Source organism: Saccopteryx bilineata, chromosome 1 (assembly GCF_036850765.1).
Source record: "Saccopteryx bilineata isolate mSacBil1 chromosome 1, mSacBil1_pri_phased_curated, whole genome shotgun sequence".
NCBI lineage: Eukaryota > Metazoa > Chordata > Mammalia > Chiroptera > Emballonuridae > Saccopteryx > Saccopteryx bilineata.
Genome location: NC_089490.1, coordinates 240002398 through 240020940, shown reverse-complemented (window position 1 = coordinate 240020940; position 18543 = coordinate 240002398). Strand labels below are relative to the sequence as shown.

General features: G+C 50.0%; 1 protein-coding gene across 4 annotated transcripts in view; it reads left to right on the top strand.

Moving 5' to 3' along the window:
- Window positions 1-14193, top strand: part of KIF14 (kinesin family member 14) — a 32987-nt gene extending 18794 nt beyond the window's left edge. Inside the window, exons 18-30 of one of the 4 annotated variants that reach the window (XM_066238777.1) lie at window positions 195-347; window positions 1758-1878; window positions 2539-2632; window positions 3532-3664; window positions 5211-5311; window positions 9041-9105; window positions 9588-9767; window positions 9970-10160; window positions 10716-10856; window positions 11358-11480; window positions 12510-12584; window positions 13348-13486; window positions 13849-14193. In XM_066238777.1, coding sequence (XP_066094874.1) covers window positions 195-347; window positions 1758-1878; window positions 2539-2632; window positions 3532-3664; window positions 5211-5311; window positions 9041-9105; window positions 9588-9767; window positions 9970-10160; window positions 10716-10856; window positions 11358-11480; window positions 12510-12584; window positions 13348-13486; window positions 13849-14180 — 1848 coding nt within the window. In that variant the 3' untranslated portion in view covers window positions 14181-14193. Of the gene's footprint in view, window positions 1-194; window positions 348-1757; window positions 1879-2538; window positions 2633-3531; window positions 3665-5210; window positions 5312-9040; window positions 9106-9545; window positions 9768-9969; window positions 10161-10715; window positions 10857-11357; window positions 11481-11836; window positions 12148-12509; window positions 12585-13347; window positions 13487-13848 lie in introns of those variants that run through there. The other 3 variants (XM_066238768.1, XM_066238786.1, XM_066238794.1) reach the window with 3 other exon arrangements.
- The last annotated feature ends 4350 nt before the right edge of the window (window positions 14194-18543 follow it).

Genomic DNA, 18543 nt, shown 5'->3' with positions numbered 1-18543 from the left:
TGCCCCTGCCGCCTGCATTCCCAGGAGCTCCTGTAGAGAAGGGTTTGACTGCAAGGTTTCTCTGTGGTTAGCTTGTCAGTGCGCATGAGTGGGGGACATTCCTCTTAGTCCTCATGCTCTGGTGAAAGGAGAGGCCTTTGACATCTGGGGAAGCTTTGAAAAAATGCTGTGTATTTCATTATCGTCCTTTAAAGAAAGAGGAGTCTCACAGGAAGAAAATGCAGGAACTGAGTCACCGGGAAGCCAGCCACAGGATTGAGGAGCTCGAGAGGGCGAAGCAGTGTCTGGAGCAGGAAGTCCATGCCAGCAGAAAGTGGCTGGCGGTACAGTGTCTGGCTGCCAAACAGGTGACCTCCCGCGGTCGCTGCCACTGTGGGGGAGAGCGGGGTACCCTCCTGTCTTTAGGAGTGGGGGCTCTGGACAGAGGGGAGGCCTGCGTCCGGCTCGCAGGCCCCTATCTGCTTGTCCTGGTCGGGCTCACCACCGGCCCCTGTAGCCCACACACCTGCTTTGAGGGGGACACAGCTGTTCCTCCAGCTCATCCACACTGCTTGTCTCCGAGCAGCACAGCTGTCCTGGGACTGGTCGTGCTACAGAGCATGCACACGAGGCACAGGGCTGGGCAGTCTGGGAGGTTGTCACTGTCACACTCTTACTCTCTGTCACTGATGGGACACTGTCGGCCCCGGGAAACGGCAGCTGGCAGCGCCTGCCTGAGTGAGCCCTGAGAGGCGTGGGCACCGGCCCCATCATCTTGGAGGGCAGGTTTCTTCCATGGCCGCTCCTTTAACCCATGTACCGCCCAGGGTGTCGTGGTCAGTGCTGCTCATCTCTGTGGTCAGCCTCATGATATCAGTGGTGCTCAGAGCAGCAGCATCGGCACACCTGCCAGCCACACCGGGTCCCCAGGGACTGGGCAGACCCGAACTTGATCCGGCCAGGTGGGCAGGGAGTGATGGTGATGGCCCATGGGAATCTCAGCTGTGACCAAGTTTGGATGCTGTAGTAACTTGTTCACATATTACCAGTCAGCGCCAGGACACAACAGGCACAAAACTCACAGAGATTTAGGAGAAGCAGAACTGTTTACATTTTGAAATGTGATTAGTGGGCTGTTATGAGGCTCATTTGTGTCCCAGGAGGTTTTTTGGTGTCTTAAATTTAACTTTTATTTAGTCAGAGGTCCTTGAATGTGGGCTGCTTTGAGCAGGTTTTTCTTCTGAAATTTTTTGTTCTTGTTGTTATTGTGGGGGAGATCACTTTATAAAGATATCTTATACATTTTTATTTATTTACTCTTTGTTTAGTGAGAGGAGGGGAGGCAGAGATAGATTTCTGCATGCGCCCTGACCGGGATTCACCTGGCAAGCCCACTAGGGGGCAATGCTCTGCCCATTTGGGGTGTTGCTCTGTTGTTTAGCAACCTAGCTCTTCTTAGTGCCTGAGGCAGAGGCTCCATGGAGCCATCTGCAGAGCCCAGGGGCAACTTGCTCCATTCTAGCCATGGCTGTAGGAGAGGAGGAGAAAAGAAAGAGAGAGAGAGAAGTGAGAGGGGGAGGGGTGGATAAGCACATGGGCACTTCTGTGTGTCCTGACTGGGAATCGAGTTTGGGGTATTTTACATATTTTTAATAGCCTTTTATGCTTAATAAAACACACACTGTAAAATGAGGTATAATTATGTTAGGATAATTACTCTGGTTGCACAATCTCTGCATATTCTCACGTGTGGGTCTCTATTGATGACCATCACATAGGCACTGGAGGACCACAGCATCCACCACACAAGGATTCTGGAAGCTCTAGAAGCCGAGAAACAAAAAATTGCCAAAGAAGTACAAATACTACAGCACAGTCACAAGAATAAAACTCTCACGAGTGAGTATGTGATGAGTTTAACATTTCCTGAAATTGTGTGTGTTCTGTAATTACTGCAAGGTTAGCGTTGGTTACCTTCGTATATTGAAAATGTATTTTTTTTGTTTTGTTTTATTTTGTTTTGTATTTTTCCAAAGTTAGAAGTGGGGAGGCAGACAGACTCCTGCATGCTCCTGACCAGGATCCATCCAGCATGCCCACCAGGGGGCAATGCTCTGCCCATCTGGGACATTGCTCCATTGCAACTGCAGCCATTCTGGTGCCTGAGGCGGAGGCCATGGAGCCATCCTCAGTGTCCAGGCCAACTTTGCTCCCATGGAGCCTTGGCTGCGATAGGGGAAGAGAGAGAGAGAAAGGAGAGAGGGAAGGGTGGAGAAGCAGATGGGCGCTTCTCCTGTGTGCACTGACTCGGAATTGAAACCAGGACTTCCACATGCCAGGCTGACGCTCTACCACTGAGCCAGCTGGCCAGGCCCAAACCTCGTTTTATGTGAACAGTGTCCTTTTGCAACAAGGGCTGAAGGGGAGTTACTCACTTTGCTCCAACTTCCGTATGGCTGCTTAAAGCCGCTCATCCAGAACGTGTGTTTCCCGGAGCTGTTCTGCAGGTGGGTGGTGCCCATCACTCTCATATCTGTGTCCTCTTCCCTCATCTCTCAGTCCCCACCAGCTGGAGCTCCATGAAGCTCTCCATGATGCTCCAGGAGGCCAACGCCATCAGCAGCAGACTAAAGAGATACTACGTGTTCGGCAGGTGAGCCATCGACTGTCCTAATCGTTCAAGCCATTCCTTGTCTTAAAAGAATTTGCCTCCATGTTATCTGTTCAGTTTCTCTATAGACGTGGTTCTCTGCAGTGCCTGTCTGGGAAGGAGTGGGTGTTCGATGCCTGGTGGCCGTCTGACCCCCGCCCGGGCTTGCTGTGCAGGGACCTGCTCTCAGCAGCCTGCTGATTGCTGTGGTTTATACACTGAGCACTCTCGATGCCTTAGGACTTTCTTCCTTCTGAGTTGAAAATTTATCAGTATTTCACATTTTAAAGGGAATTACCTTATTAGACCTCTTTTGATTTATAAAGTTTTTATGTACGTTTTAATGTAGCATACACTCGATTTGATTATCACTGTAATAAAAATGCTTAATATAGAAATATATATTTAATCAGTGGGCCAGATTTTTGTGGAAGTTAATCTAATTCGGAAAGCTCCTAAAATAAACAAGTGTGTGTTTTTTTGTGTTTTTTTTTTCTGAAGCTGGAAATGGGGAGAGACAGTAAGACAGACTCCCGCATGCGCCCGACCGGGATCCACCCGGCACGCCCACCAGGGGCGACGCTCTGCCCACCAGGGGACAATGCTCTGCCCCTCCGGGGCGTCGCTCTGTTGCGACCAGAGCCACTGCAGCGCCTGGGGCAGAGGCCACAGAGCCATCCCCAGCGCCCGGGCCATCTTTGCTCCAATGGAGCCTTGCTGCGGGAGGGGAAGAGAGAGACAGAGAGGAAGGAGTGGGGGAGTGGAGAAGCAAATGGGTGCTTCTCCTGTGTGCCCTGGTCGGGAATCGAACCCGGGACTTCTGCACGCCAGGCCGATGCTCTACCACTGAGCCAACCGGCCAGGGCAGTGTGTGTGTTTTAAGATAACACTTTTTGTTTCAGACATGAGCCCTCGGACAAAGGAAGTGGTGCCGACTCCTGCGTCCGGGTGCAGAACCTGCGACTCGGAGTGTCCACTTTCTGGAGCCTGGAAAAGTTTGAGTCCAAGCTTGCAGCCATGAAAGAACTTTACGAGGTCTGGATGTTATTAAAGTCTCACTGAACTTTTTGAAATACAAAATAATATATATAAAAGCAAATGTTCCTCAGTCAAGAAACTTGGGCAGAGAACAGTCAGTTTGCATTTCCGAAACCAACCAGTGTGAGCAGTTACATGCGTTTGCTGTCGTCTGTAGATAAAGTATTGCTGGTTTCATACAGCTCTGATAGAAGCACTTAGTGCTGAATCTATTCGCTCGTAATTATGTGGTATCCTGTAAACTATTCTAGAACATCGCATGAGATAGAGCTGTCACAGTAGTCTTGTGATGCTAGATAATTGATTAAAATCAAACCAAACCCACAAAACTTGAAAAGATGATTCAGAGTAGAATCGCACACCACTCATAATGGGCTCACAGCTGTGTAGACCTTGACATGTACCCAGAAAACCCTCACACCATGAGCACACCGGGTTTATTCCAGGAGTACAGGCGTGCTCATGATCAAAAACCCAGCAATGAAAGGAGTCACACCAGTGCGCTGACTTTGTTATCTCTGACTGACAGGTTCTGAGTGCCTCTGTTGTGTCTTTGTGTTGAGATGTGTGAGCAGTTTCTAAATGTTCTGCCATAAATGTGAATCACTGTCTTGAGGTCTTGTGGGCATCCTTGCCTTGGTGTAGACATTGAAATCTGGTCAGTGAGCAATTGTTACCCTACTTTATTTTTTTTCCCAATTGTTCACCACAATATTCCTTACTCTTTTTTCCATGTAATTATACTATTTCTGAATCATGTGCTATATAGTATCATGTTAGAACTTTAATTGTTAATGGATTTAAAACATAGGTTATTATATGATTGATAGAAACAACCAGTAGGTGAATCTTTGTGTGTGTGTGTGTGTGTGTGTGTGTGTGTGACAGAGACAGAGAGAGGGACTGATAAGGACAGATAGGCAGAAAGGGAGAGAGATGAGAAGCACCAATTCTTCTTTGCGGCTCCTTAGTTATTCATTGATTGCTTTCTCATATGTACCTTGACTGGGGGGCTATAGCAGATTGAGCAACCACTTGCTCAAGCTGGTGAGCCTTGCTCAAACCAGATGAGCCCGTGCTCAAGCCGGTGACCTCGGGGTTTTGAACCTGGGTCCTGCCCGTCCCAGTCTGACGCTTTATCCACTGTGCCACCACCTGGTCAGGCCTTAATATCAGATTATTTTATTTCTCTCCTGAGAATTTTTTGTTTTTTTTATTTTTACTGTTTTCTAAATCCCAAGTTTATTATCTCTGAGTTATTGAATGATTTCTGTGGCTTTTATCAGATTTCTTTTAAAATAATTCTTAACCTCATAGGATTGAGTTTTTATTTGATAAGGAATGAGATTTTTTTTTAGTATTTTGGCAGATGACCTGTTGACCTGTGATGTATGTGATTTTTTTTTAGTATTTTGGCAGATGACCTGTTGACCTGTGATGTTGCTAATTTTATATTTTAAATGTAACAAAGTATTTAAAATTTTTGTTAGTGCTAAACATTTTTAAGTTCATAAGGAACAGAAATGACTGTTGTTTTTCTTAGAGTAACTGTGCCAACAAGTGTGACGACCTCTTTTGTGACCCTGAGGATGAGTGGGAACCCGACCTCACAAATGCACCCCTTTCTTCATTTTCTAGAAGGAGGTAAGGACATGTGTTCCTGGTCTTCTTGGTCTGGGTCTCCATATATTTCATTTCCTTATTTTTAAAGAACTGTCAGTTGTCATGATGGATGTGTCTGCAAAGGGACCACAATGACGGAAGAGAAACAGTATGTTACTGATTAAATTACAGCACATGAGGCATCATACTGTTTCTCAGTTAAAATAGGAACAAAAATGTTCCGTATTTCACCATATAAGTCTTCAGAGCAACTTGGAATGGCATAAATCTAATTTCCTATAACAATGAACAGCGTTTATTACTTTTAAATTACCCTTTCTCAAGAACTTGGCATATTCTATGATATTTTATTGTAAGTCACTGAATTTCAAATGCTGTCCAGTTAACATGAGCACCACAGAGAATAAATCGTGGTGACAGAGAACTTCTGTACGTGACAAGTGCTACTTATTAACTGAAAACATAGGTGCTTGTGTGGCCAGTAGTCGCAGCCATCACAGCCACTTGGCATGTGCAGGTTCCCATTAGATTCAGACAGATTGTAGAGAAACAACAGAGCCAAGAAATGGTGGGCCATTTTCTTAATTTGTAGCCTCGCACTTGGCCGGCGAGTAAAAACAAATACACGGGCACCAAAATCCGTTCACACATTCTCCGGTACCACAACCAGGAGAATCTTTTCCGAGTTTCCCTAGAATCAAAGGCCCCACCAGTTATCAGCAGAGCTCACAAAGCCCCTCACCTCTGTCCTCTTCAGCTGCCACCATTTTGGCTGCCTGCCTCCTCTGCAACAATGTCGTCTCTGCCCAAAATGGCCTCCCAGCTCCTCCTTCCTCCTTCTTCAAACTTTGCAGCAGGATAGTTCTCTCCTCCAGCAAACATTAGCATAACCAAGCCCCTTTCTAAGCATGAAGGTAATTAGCTGTATCATGTGGCAGCATCATCACATGAGTGGTGGCCATTTTTAATAATAAAAGTGAGCAAAACAAAATAACACAAATTTTACAAACTTATTTGCTCAACAGTGCTCTTCCGGGAAGAGAGGTTTCCGCACAGGCCTCCAGTGCACAGACTGTGGAGAAGCCAGTGCTTCAGGACAGGAGGGCGGCCTTGGTCTTGGAACCAGTTTAGCTGTCAGCATGGTGTGTGCTCACAGACTGCTTTCTACACAAGTCCTTCTTACTCTGGGGTTTAACCAGGACTGCTCTCTGCTCTGTCCCGAGGGCACGGAGATGGGTAGATAGGCTCTGTGTCCTTGAGGAGTGGGGTTCAGAAACCTGGAGGGACAGCTGGGGAAGCCGGGCCTGTGTTCAGGCAGGAGGGCTGCAGGGCAGAGTCAGGCTCCAGAAGGCTTTGGCTGGCTGTGGGGTGGAGGGAGAGAGGGCTCACAGGTGAGTCCTGGGTTCACCTGGGGTGACTGACTAGAGCAAACAGTGTCTCCGGAGATGCAGGGTAAGACGAGTCTGAGGTTCCCAGGGGACATCCAGGTGTGCAGTTTTGGGTTTAGAACTTTGCAGGAAGGAGTGGAGTGGTGGTGGTGGTGGTGATGATGGTGATAATGGTGGTGGTGATGGTGGTGGTAATGGTGATGGTGATGGTGGTGGTGGTGGTGGTGATGATGATGGTGGTGGTGATGATGGTGATGATGAAGGTGGTGATTGTGGTGGTGATAATGGTGGTGATGATGTCCAATTATGAGGATTAGAGGTAATGTATGTAAAGCTCTTACTATAGTTGGTATATATTTAGTAAGTGGCAGCTCGCTATTGGATGCCTATGTGTGAAAGACAGGGTATGACTTCTGATCTCATACCAATGACGGTTATTTCTTCAGGACATTTCTTGAGGACCTCGGCTCCGGCACTGAGATGAGTGGAAGTGTCCCTGGGCGGAGTTAGGTGACTGGGCGTGAGGTACATAAACCAACCTAGAGTGACACTAGCCTCCCAAAAAATCAAACCAGAACTACAGATTCATTATAGGGTGATTTAAGGTTCCTCCAGATTTTAGAATGACTGGTTTTCTCTTGTTTTTTATTGTGAACAGAAATTTGAGTTCTTGTAATTGTAGACTACAATGCGAGCATTGGTCATTAACATTACAATTTTAGCATATGGAATGTTGACGATTGACACACTATTTCCTGCCGACTGTTAGGATAGTAATTAGGGAATCAGGTGAAGTTTCAATTGTTACTGAAAAATCAATTTTTTTTAATCTTTCCTAAAATTTTGAAATTGGGTGTTGTTTGGCAGAGATGTTTCTGAGAACATCTGTAATTTAAAAGTATCATTTAAGGGCAGTGAATTGCTCTTGGTCAGAGACCTTGTAGTGAAGCTGCAGCCTTGTGAGGATGTTTACGACGGATGGCTCGCCCTGAGATGGCCACAGTAACGGGAGCCCTGACAGCCTCTCAATTACAGCACCACCTCCGGGCTCTGACAGGCGCTGCCGTCTGCCGTAAAACAGAGGTCCAGCAGCCCATAAATTTTGATGTGTACTGTTGACAGTTAAAAGTAAAATTCCCCCCACTGCTAAATAGAAATTCTTAGAAAGGAACGTCACACATATTTTCTTTATGTGAGTTTCAGCATCATTTGCCTATGATAGTGGTGAGGGGACAGGTCTTCCTGGTTCAGACTTCACTGCAACGACAAGCCCTCCGCCCGAGTGCCAAGCACTGTGACCTTTAAGAGTTGCTGTCTCCTCTGTCACGAGCCTGTTCTGTGGGCATCCATGGGGAGGGTTATGTTTGAATCAGTTAGCCTGTGATGGACGGAGCACATCAGTCTTTACAGCTGATGTGCTTTTCTCTGTGGGGCCAGAGGAGCAAAGTCTGTAAAAAGGGACTCTAGAGGGGCCACTAGGTTCAGAGCTGGGTCATAGCTGGAGGCTTGTTGAGCTCTGGGGACTGGAGGTGGAGTTTACATGGTGACAGGCAGGTACGGAGGGAGGCTGCTTTCCCAGCAGTTAGGAAACAGGGAACAGCTAAATAGCCGTCCCCCTTGAGGGAGAGAGAGTGTCTTTTTTGGTTGAGGGAAAGGAGCAGCCAAGGAGAGACAGGGAGAACCCACTTCCTCCGCTTGTGCAGCTGCCGTACTGCACAGGTACTTTTCACATGGGCAGCAAAGATGTCAGTGTTCACCCACCCGTTCCCTGTTCACAGTCCTCAGGACAGTGGGCACATGAGGTCAGCCTCGCCCCCAGCCTTGGCCTCTCCTCCCGACATGCTGGTGCTGCGTCTGGACTCTGTTCCCTGCGTCTGAATGCTGTTCCCTGCTCCCAGGCCAGCCTTGCCGTTCAGCTGCCCATATTGATGCTTCATATCAATATAGCGGCCCTCCCCCTCCTGGGCCAGTCTCACCTGAGCTCCGACAGCTCTGTGCTCTCATGACACTCATCACTTTACTGTAGTTATTTGTCTAGTTTCTTCCTGTGAACTTGTAGCTCAGCAAGCCCAGAAGCCATGTATGCTGTGTCCCTCTGTGGAGGTCAGAGCCTGTTCTATGTAGTTAGTTAACTACCTGCTTGGAACAGTACCTAGAAATAATAGTACCATTCTTGCTCAGTGAACCCAGTGTATTGAACCCTTGATGAAGTGTTCCTGCAGCGTGCACGCACGTGCGCGCGCGCGCACACACACACACACACACACACACACACAGAGTTTCTTCAGAGGATTAAATGACAACTGTTCTTAGTGACGCTTCCATGCGGCAGACCACTAATCGCCCTGTCCACCCCTGTCAGGAGCCGCAGCCTGGTGAAGGACAGGAGGATCTCCGGCTATTTGCATGACGTCCAGGCTTCCTCAGGTCAGAGTCCATGTTCGTCATGTGTGTGTCCTTAGATCACCTCACAGACGGAGAAATGCTGTGTCGGGGCCCTGCGACCCATAGTCCCTTCCTCTAAGAGGAGGGACGGAGCCGCTGCCCTTTTGATAGCCTCCTGTGCTGTGTCATCCCAAAGCTGTTCACGTGGGGAGGGCATGGTGTGCAGACGTTCACAAGATGTGTGTTTCCTTGTGAGGCAAGCCCAGTGCGTATGGTCAGTCTGCACTGTCCTCTGCGGGAGGAGGCGTGGGCTGTGCCAGTTGTTGAATGAGGCCCGTGCCAGCCAGCCGGGCGCCTAGCAGTCGGGCGTATGGAGTGAGCCTCTCCTGCCTGAGCGTGCTGGCCAACAGGTCTACACGGTGCCTGTTTGAAGGCCCTGTGCCCGAAACCAGGCTGACATCAAGCCTGTTGGATGTAACCAGGCTTGATGCAGAAACTGAGCACCATGTGCCCCGGCCCCCCAGCATCAACTCTTCCAAGGATTTGCAGAGAGCTGATCAGCTCGTCACTGGCTGTGCTTGGAGAGAGTCATGAGGGAGGGACAGTGGCCGACAGCCTAGTAGGCAGTTTCCTCGCCATTCATAGCGGGCTCCTTGCCATCGCGCAGGCGTATGAGGAGCAGGACGAGCAGAGCCAGGATGACCGTAAGTCTCCCGCGGTGGTTCCTATCTGCCTGGGCACCACAGTGCATGCTGTCCTCACCGCGGCAGCACCTCTCTGTCCGGGCACTGCTGTGCGTGACCATCGTTACCGGGGCCCGTTTCCTGACTGGGTGGCCATGAGTGGTGTTGGGTCAGCCCTTCTGTCTGCAGGTTGCCCTGTCTGATCACTCTCCTTCTTTCAAAGTGTTCTCTTCCGATTGCGTGGCCCAGGCGCAAACTGTTCGGGTCGCCTGTGCCTTCGGGCAGCTCACGGCGCTCCTCATGTACTGGCTGGCGAGCGTTTCTCCCAGCACTGGCACCGATGTGGCAAGGCTTGCAGATGAGCTGAGGCAGGAGGTGAAGATGCTGGGCGGACACCTGCAGGTGTTCTTGCAGGTGTGTCAGTGGGCTGGTGGTCATGTGAAGGGTGTTTGGAAAGCTTCACTTGACCTTGTCCTATTGCGCCTCCCAGAGTTAGGGCCATTGGGGTTTCTAGAGCGACTTCTGTTCTGGAACCCAAGGTTGTGGGTTCTGTAAGGGACTGACCCTGGCTTTCTGTGTGCCGGGCACCAGGTGGTCTGTCATCCCCACATGGGAATGTCTGCGGTAACCACCTGTCAGGCACTATCGGCAGGAAAAGCTCAAGGGCAAAAGAGCCACCGTAGTGTCCAGCCTCCTGTGCTCACTGACCAGTCCCATGTTATATCTGGTCAACTGTGTACACACCCATGTCCCCTGCTCACACCCCTGCTCACATGTGACGCCCAGAGGGTGGAGGCGGCCGTGTTCCTTGTCACTCTGTCACTGTGGGTAGCTGCAGGCCACATGTTTTCTGGGACAGGGACTTGGAGAAAGCTTGATCACTTTGTCAATGGACGCAGAGTCTACTTTGTCCACGTCGCTCTGCCTGGGAGCCGCATGTCCGATGTGCCGTCCACGGCTGTCTTCTAGGGATGCTGCGCAGACATACCATCGATGGTCAAGGACACGCAGAAGAAGGCCGTCCACAGCGTGCAGCAGGCTGTGAAGTGCGTAGGGCAGTTGGTGGTCCTTCAGGGGAATGAACTGTGTCTTCCAGAGGCCGGCATCCCGGTAAGTCAGCACCAGGAGCTCTGAGTGGGAGGAACTCTGTTACTAGTGTCCCTGCACATGGCCAGTTTTTATTTTAAAATAGTTCCTACTTTTAATTTACTTTAATGAGAACTAAAATTGTTTCAGTCTAAGGTGGCCACATGTGTGGACGTGCTGGGTGATTTTGGAGTCCTCATTTGACCCCTTGGACCTTTGGTTTGATGCTGATGGTCTACCCTGGAGGGTTTGCATGCAGACAACTCTGCAATCCCAGGAAATTTGTGTCTTCGGGGGAGGCTGCTGAGGCTGTAGACAGTGTTACCATGTGTCTGTTCTGGCAACATTGTGTCTGCGACAACAATGTAGCATGCCGGATGTTATAATTCTTACCTGGCTTAGGTTGAATATAATAAACTTGGAATGTACTGTTTCTAAATAAGCAGAAATATATAGCAGTTATTTAACTTTTTTGATAAATCTGAAGCCTGAATTTACCAGTTAATGCTCACACGCCTTCCCCAGGAGGAGTTCATGGCCGCCATGTGGGGTGGCGTTGGCTCGGGGCTGGAGACCCTGCTCGCGTCCGGGGTAGCCAGGGCGCAGGAAATACAGCGTGAGCTCCTGAGGCAGTGCCCCCAGGACCAGGTGAGAGTAGCAGAGGGCATTCTCTGGGGCAGCAGAGGGTGGAGGAGTCTGGTTTCTAAATGTGTAACTGCACGAATGAGATTTCTGCACATTTGTGTACGTGAATCTGTGTCAAGTCGTGTTGTTGGAAAGGCTGTTGCTGTCATTGTTGGGGTGGCATTTCCCCTTGATGCTCCTGGGTTGCTGTGGCCTGTGTGACTGTGCAGGGCCCCAGCAGGTGGAGTGGTGGCGATCCCTGGCCCCTGACCCCTGCTGGTCACCGCTGTGCAGAACCCCAGGCAGGCGGAGAGGCTGCGACCCCTGCTGGTAACTCTCCCCTGCGTTTCCATCTCTGCTTCTCACTTGCGTTGCTGTAGTGCCTGGACTAAGTTCAAGGCCAGGGGTTCGAGTTGATGACTTCACACCAGAATGCTGATTGGTGAAGAGTGTGCGGCTCCTGCAGAAGCTCCTCCCCACTCGCAGCTCCCTGACACCGAGCAAAAGCCCCGCAGTCTTAGAGGTGGTGGGGGTGGGTGTGGGTGTGACCCCAAGGCCTGTGCTAGAACCGTGACACTTTCCAGCATTCGCTTGTCACCCATGCTCTGACCCTGTCCTTCACCTGTGCTGCCACCTGTGTCACAGGTATGAACTAGTCAGTTGGGAGCCTCTGCCAGGCAAGGAGTCATGTTCCCAGCGTGTCACCGACATGAGTTTTTTGAATTATTCATGCACTAATTTTCCTTATTGAGCATTATGATTGGTGAGCTGAGGATTCCGAAGGTCAAGTTCGGCTCTAATGACTGACTTTCAGAGACCCGTCTGTTCTAGGTGTGGTTGTAACGACGTGTTAGACTGTCTGCCGCTTCCCTTTCCTGCTGAGTCGGTCAGCCAGGAGGAGCTCCCTGGGCTCTAGCTGTTTGCTTGTGGTCGTAGGACTAGGACGCTGTCTCCTGACCTCTGGGCTAGAACTTCTCCCTACTGGCCCCTGCAGTTCTGGGGTTTGTACTTGCGAAGGATTGCTTGTGCAATAAATTGTAACGTTCTCTCCAGGTCACTCAGCGGATGAACGCCAACGCCCGGGCGTTTGTCGGGGCTCTTGAAAGTGTCTTTGCAGAATGGAAAACAGTAAGAGAAACTTCACATTGTTTCTGTTTAATTCTGTTCATTGTTTTTTTTACCATCTCGCTGGGCTCGAGTTTGTTACTCTGGTCTCATCTCTCACCCTTAGCCAGATGACCATGGGCCAGGCACGATGGTAGCTCTCCACTGTGTCCGCCTGGATGTCGTAACTTAGCAGTTTAGTGAGGAGCCACTGTGTGGACGTTGATCAGTGTAACCTGTCTGTCTCTTATACCCCTGGTTTAGTGATGCTCAGCGTTTCCTGGGATAGTCACTGTAGGCTAAAAACGTGTGTTAGAGCACTGTGTCTAACCCGTGTGCTCAGATTCTAAAACACAGCTGAATCAAACTATCCTTATATCGTAGGTGAACAGAAAATATAAACTTAAGTTTGTAATCAGTGTGTTCAAAGGGAGGGAGATGTTTATGGCTTGAAAATTTACATTTAAGTAGAATGAATGGCAGGTAGAAAGTTAAGATCTTAAATATTAAATACATGTATCTTTTATGAAATTGGATGATAGCGGTACTGTTGTTTTGTTCCATTCTCCTGTGATGGGGTGATTAGGTAAAAGCTTTTATTTCTTTTGAAAACAGTAACTGTTAATATTGTACGTTAGTCTTGCTTGTAGAACGAGAGTTAAACACTGCTGAGGAAATGAAACTCATCTCTTTCTTAGAGACACGGCTCTGGTGTTAAAGCCGTGTGGATGGACCCTTGCTGCCATGTAACCTGCCCTGTATTTATGTATGAATTTTGTTCCCACAGAGAAGTTCCAGATGTCTTGCACAAGAAGGTGGTTCTGGATACCAGGACTTGAAGAAGATGGTTGATTGTGCCCCAGAACTTCTGAAGTTGCAGCACTGCTTAGAGCAGGCTTTTCAGATTGTTATTCCTTCCCTGAGAGGTAAACAGAATTGGTAGTTTTAATCAAAATTTTATAGTTTAATGAAGCTCAGACATCTGTTCACCTCTAGTTTCATTTATTAACGAAACGTAATTAATGCTACTTCGCTGACAGTCATTAGCAACATAGGGACTTGGGTGGCAGACTTCCCACTTACTATGTGTCAGTACTTGCACCTGAGGAATTCAATCCTTGAAAAACCCCACTAGCTTATTTAGTAGATCAGCTGGATGGACAGCCATCACTGGTTTGGAGTCGTCACAGTGGGTTGCTCTGAGGAAAAGTTCCCAGGAGTCACGTGACAGTGATGGGCGCTGGGTGAAGAGAGGGCAGCCCAATCACCTTCTCTTTTCCCTGTACAGGACGCGCCGGGGACGGAAGTCAGCTCAGGAGTTGTGTGGAGAGCGTTTGCAGCTTGGCCCGGGCCCTCCCCACCGACGGCTGTCAGAGCCGCGGGGACCTGCAGTCTGCTGCCAAGTTCCTGCTCCTCTCTTTCGAGTCTGAAGAGGGGCCTGATTTGCTGAAACCACAGGAGACACGTGACCTGCACGGCAGCGATGGGCGCCAGCAGTGTGGCCTGAGCAGGACCGGATCCAGTGGCAGGAAGGGCATCCCGAAGCGCGTCTGCCAGCTGCCGTCCCATCCCCGGCGGAGCTCAGAGGGGCACGTGTCCAGCAGGACACGGTGGGTGTGAGCACGCATGCAGGCTCTGGACCACTGTGGGAGGGAGGGTGGACAGGCCGCTTCCTTACGCAGAGGGAGGTGGAGCCAGAAATCAGCCTGTTTCCAGGATGTCCGTGTCTGCGCTGGCCTACCGCTGGTCTGGGCACAGGCCTGCTGGGAGTTGGGTCTCCTGGCACCCGAATGCGCCCCAGAAGTTTCCCGCAGCCATTCACCACACGGACCACCGTGGCTGACAGACTGGACAAGGAGCTCGAAACTCCAGTTTCAGTTGCCTGGGTTTTTAATATGCATCTTTCATACCAATATACTGTTACCCGTGTTGCATAATGGGGGTGAACGAGCATGACTTCAGAGCAGTGACGTTTCTAGAGTCGCACTCAACACTTGGGTGGGGCTGGGCCCCAGCGCTGTTCTGCTGAGTGTGCAGTGGAGTCTGCACGTGACCCGATGAACCCCAGTGACTGACGTGGCTTCATGGCGTATAAAACCTCTCGTGGTCACGTTGTAAAGAGGAGACTATGCTTCGGGATCTTCCACGAAGGCCTGCTGTTTGCACCATGAGCGTGAGCATGACCGGGAAACCACACACTGCTGCTGGTGACACAGAGCAGAGCTGGAGGGGACCCCACACGGCTGTTTTGTTCACCCTGCTGAGCAGATGCCACATGTGCGTTGGCATGACCAGCGGAAACCCACTGCTCGCAGTGAAGAGATCTGACGTTTCCTCCCCAGGCAGCTCCTGTGTGAACGCCAGTCATGTAGCACAGTGGCGATTTCCTGAGGCTATAAAATGGCGCGGCCTTGCGTCTGCCTTCCCCGATTAACCTCGTGTTTGCAGTTTGAGCGAATGGTCCTAGGCTTTTCCGAAGGGCGTGCCGCAGCCCCAGTGGGCGCTTTTCAAAGTCCTTCACCAGCTGCTTGCTCACACGGCTTCATTGGTCAGAAGTGGTTAGTGTCTTTGTAAAGTGTATTTATATATTTATACTCTCAAATAAATTGTTACAGCTTGTAAATGAGTGGTGAGAAATGTATTTGCTACTAGAATCATGTGCATTAATAAACACTACTGAGAAAACACTTTTAATAAATCTTGTCAGTCTCTTGACCTGAGGTTTTTAAAAAATTTTTTAATTGATTTTATTTATTCCTACTTTTGCCCACCCTTTTATTGTTAGTTAATGATCCAATAACTGTTTCAAAGTCTCGCCTAAATACAGGAAGTAGGGATTCATTTTTCACAAATGGGTTGCCTACAGTTGATACTGTGATCAAATCCAAAAGGCACTGGCGAGACAGAGGAGGGACTTTATTTAGGGGACAGTTTGCGACCTGGGGAGATGGAGCCCTCAGGTGGAACCCAAAAGCATAGCCCCCCAAAACAAAGAGGCGGCTGCCTTTTACAGGGACCGTTGCACCCAGGTTCCCGTGAGGCCCATGTTAGGCAAATGAGGTTTCCCAATAAAATTGTACAGTTCTGGTTGGTCAGGGTGCAAATTTGGATGCAGTGGTGCAGTTCTGATTGGCTGGGGCACGTCTGACTCAGTCCATTGGTAGAAGCGGGAAACCAGGAACTCCCTTTAACAGAGTCAGAGGGCAGGAGCCCAGTGCAGGGAAAGCTGAGAGTGCACCTGTGGCTTTTCCTGGGATGAGAAGCAGCCCGTGTAAGCAGCCTCTGCCAGCCACGGCTGCTGGGCTTGGGATGAACTTGCCCGTGAGATGTCCCGTTTGACAGAGGTGCTGACCTGTCAGGTGGGTCCATGCATTGGGCTCTGTAAGTCACCGTCCCAGGGTGACAGTGTCAAGACTGAGTGCTCCATCTTTCTTAGGTTGTTTAGTTTGCAGACTTCTCAGTGACGTGTGGACATTCCATTTCCTTTACCATCGTCCGATGCCCGGGCTCATCCACGCATCCACATGTTGTGTGTGTATTGAATGGCAGACACACTTGCAGGGCAAAGTCACAGAAACGTGAAAAAAAAGACCAGATTGCCTCAAATCTTGTGAAAGACCCAGCTGTTCCTAACCTCACGCTCTTAGGTGATTGCATTCAAACGCCACCTTCTATGCCCTGGGGGGCCCCTTCCCACCCCACAGAAGACCTCTGAGGGGTGTTAGATAAACCTGGCCGTAGCAGCTCAAGAACAGAAGGGAAGAACTTCCGACCCCCAGACTGGAGTTTTGACTCACCCCCCACTTCCCTCTCCGACACCAGCTCCCTCCCAACATGGACATCGACACTGACACAGGCTCAAGTTGCTTCAGGTGGACAGTGAAGTAGCTTATCTGCCCTGAAACACCAGTCCAGGGCGAAGTCTTCCAGGATGCACTGCAGTGAGCCTCTGGGGAGGGTCTGTGTCCTGATGAAATTCCTTGGAACAAAATGCCACCTCAACTTTTTTTTTTAAAAAAACTATTTATTTTAGAGAGAGAGAAAGAGAGAGAAGAGGGGGTAGAAGCAAGAAGCATCAATTTCCCTGTGTAAGCCCAGGGATTTGAACTAACCTCAGCATTCCAGGTCAATGCTCTACCCACTGCGCAACCACAGGTCAGGTGTGCCACATAAACTTATGAGAAGCCAGTGACTCAGACGCCTGACCAACCCAACACTCAGCAACTAGAATTTTTTTTTTTTAATACAACGATTCTCCAGCCATCCCCTTTCCTACGCAGTGTCTCTACCAGGCCTGTTTAGAGAGCCCAGGGCGCCCCAGGGGGTCACCTGGGCTGTGAGCCACTTGTCGGCTCAACGGCGACACCTGCGGGCAAAGGAGAGAAGTGCGGAGGTCCTTGCAAAAGGACCTGCGTCCAGGCATCTGTTAGCCATTAGCTGGCCAGCTGCCCCCACCCTGGGGCCTCCTGTGGCTTACGGGCCCCCTTTTGAAAGCAGAAAGGGTTTACTTTTCAACTAAACACCGACATTTAGGAAGAGGTTTTAAAGTGACTCCTCATCCCAAAGGCCACGATGGGAATTTTGTTCCAGCCACGATGCCTTTCATATGAAGTTGGTGCCAACAGAGACACACAGGGCTCTGTGGTGCCATTGTGAGCGCCTGGCCGTTGGTGTGAGGGCCCACCCCCCACATTCCTGCCGGTCCTGACTGCTGCTGGTGTTCTGGTTCGCGCACTGGGCACGGCAGACGCACGTGGGAAATGTCACCAGACCACGGGGCACATGGCACACCCCTCTGTCACTTGCAGTGAAAAGCAGGGGACAGTCATTCTCCCAAGGGTTTTGCATTGAATGAGGGCAGAAGGCAGATACTAGTTAACATCCAAATACTGCAAATTATTTTGTGCAATATGTTAACGCTAATACAGACTGTAGGTGCTTCCGAGTAGTACTTGATTTTACCGCAAAGCGGTTGACACCCCCCCCCCCCCACTGTTAACATTTAAATACCCAATAGGTCATTAGGCTTCACATGTATAATTTTAGAAACTGATAAGCTTTTAAAAAATAGGATGAAATAAATCTAAAATGTCCACGAAATCTTAATTTCATAAAATCTAAATGTCGTAGCCAATCTATCACAGATCCGTGCTGTATCAGATAGTGGGAAGGCCTACGGAGAAAATGCCTGGGAGGAAGGGCAGGCGGCATGGGGGCTGCCGTGCTATGGGTGGAGGAAAGGACAACCTCACAGGCATCGCGTGATGGCTGAGCAGAGCCTGGCCCCAAGGACAGCAGAGAGCCCTGCACTCAGGGGAGTGAGCAGAGCACGGAGGGGCTGTGAGGGGGGGGGGGCGGACAACAGGAGCAGGGCAGAGCGGTCCAGGCCTTGGAGACGCAGGTAATAATGACTTTAAATTGAACTCCGAGGAGAGAACCGTTGGCGCGTTTTCAGGGGAGGAATCACATGATCGGAGTCACGTTTTGAGAAGTCCACTCTTTCTGCTGCGGGTGGGGGACGCAGCACAGACCGCTGGGGATCAGGGGGAGAAGTAAGAAGGGCTCTCAGGAGGCCATGGACACCGTCCAGGTGACGAGCTTGAATACACAACCCCTCGATCAGGTAGGACCAAACTCAGTGTGACCCAAGAGAAAACTTGGCAACAAGCTAATCCCCCCCCCCCCCCCCAGCATGTGCTTTGTTCACAGGGAGCCCTGTGGTCAGGAAATCTTCCTGTTACTCTCTCAGGCAAGGTTGGGGGACCCACAGGTCTCTCCCCTGTCTCCCTTCTGCTCCCCACATGCCGATGCTCCTCAGGTGGCTCAGGGCAGCTGTGCCTGTGTCCTGTGCAGCAATTAACCCCCGTGACTTGTCAGCCCAGGAGGGGCTGCCATGCAGGGTTGGGGGCTGTGTCTCAACCGTGATTTCTCTCTCCGCTTATGAAGTACTTAAAGGTCTTCTGGGAGAGCAGGGCCGTGAAAA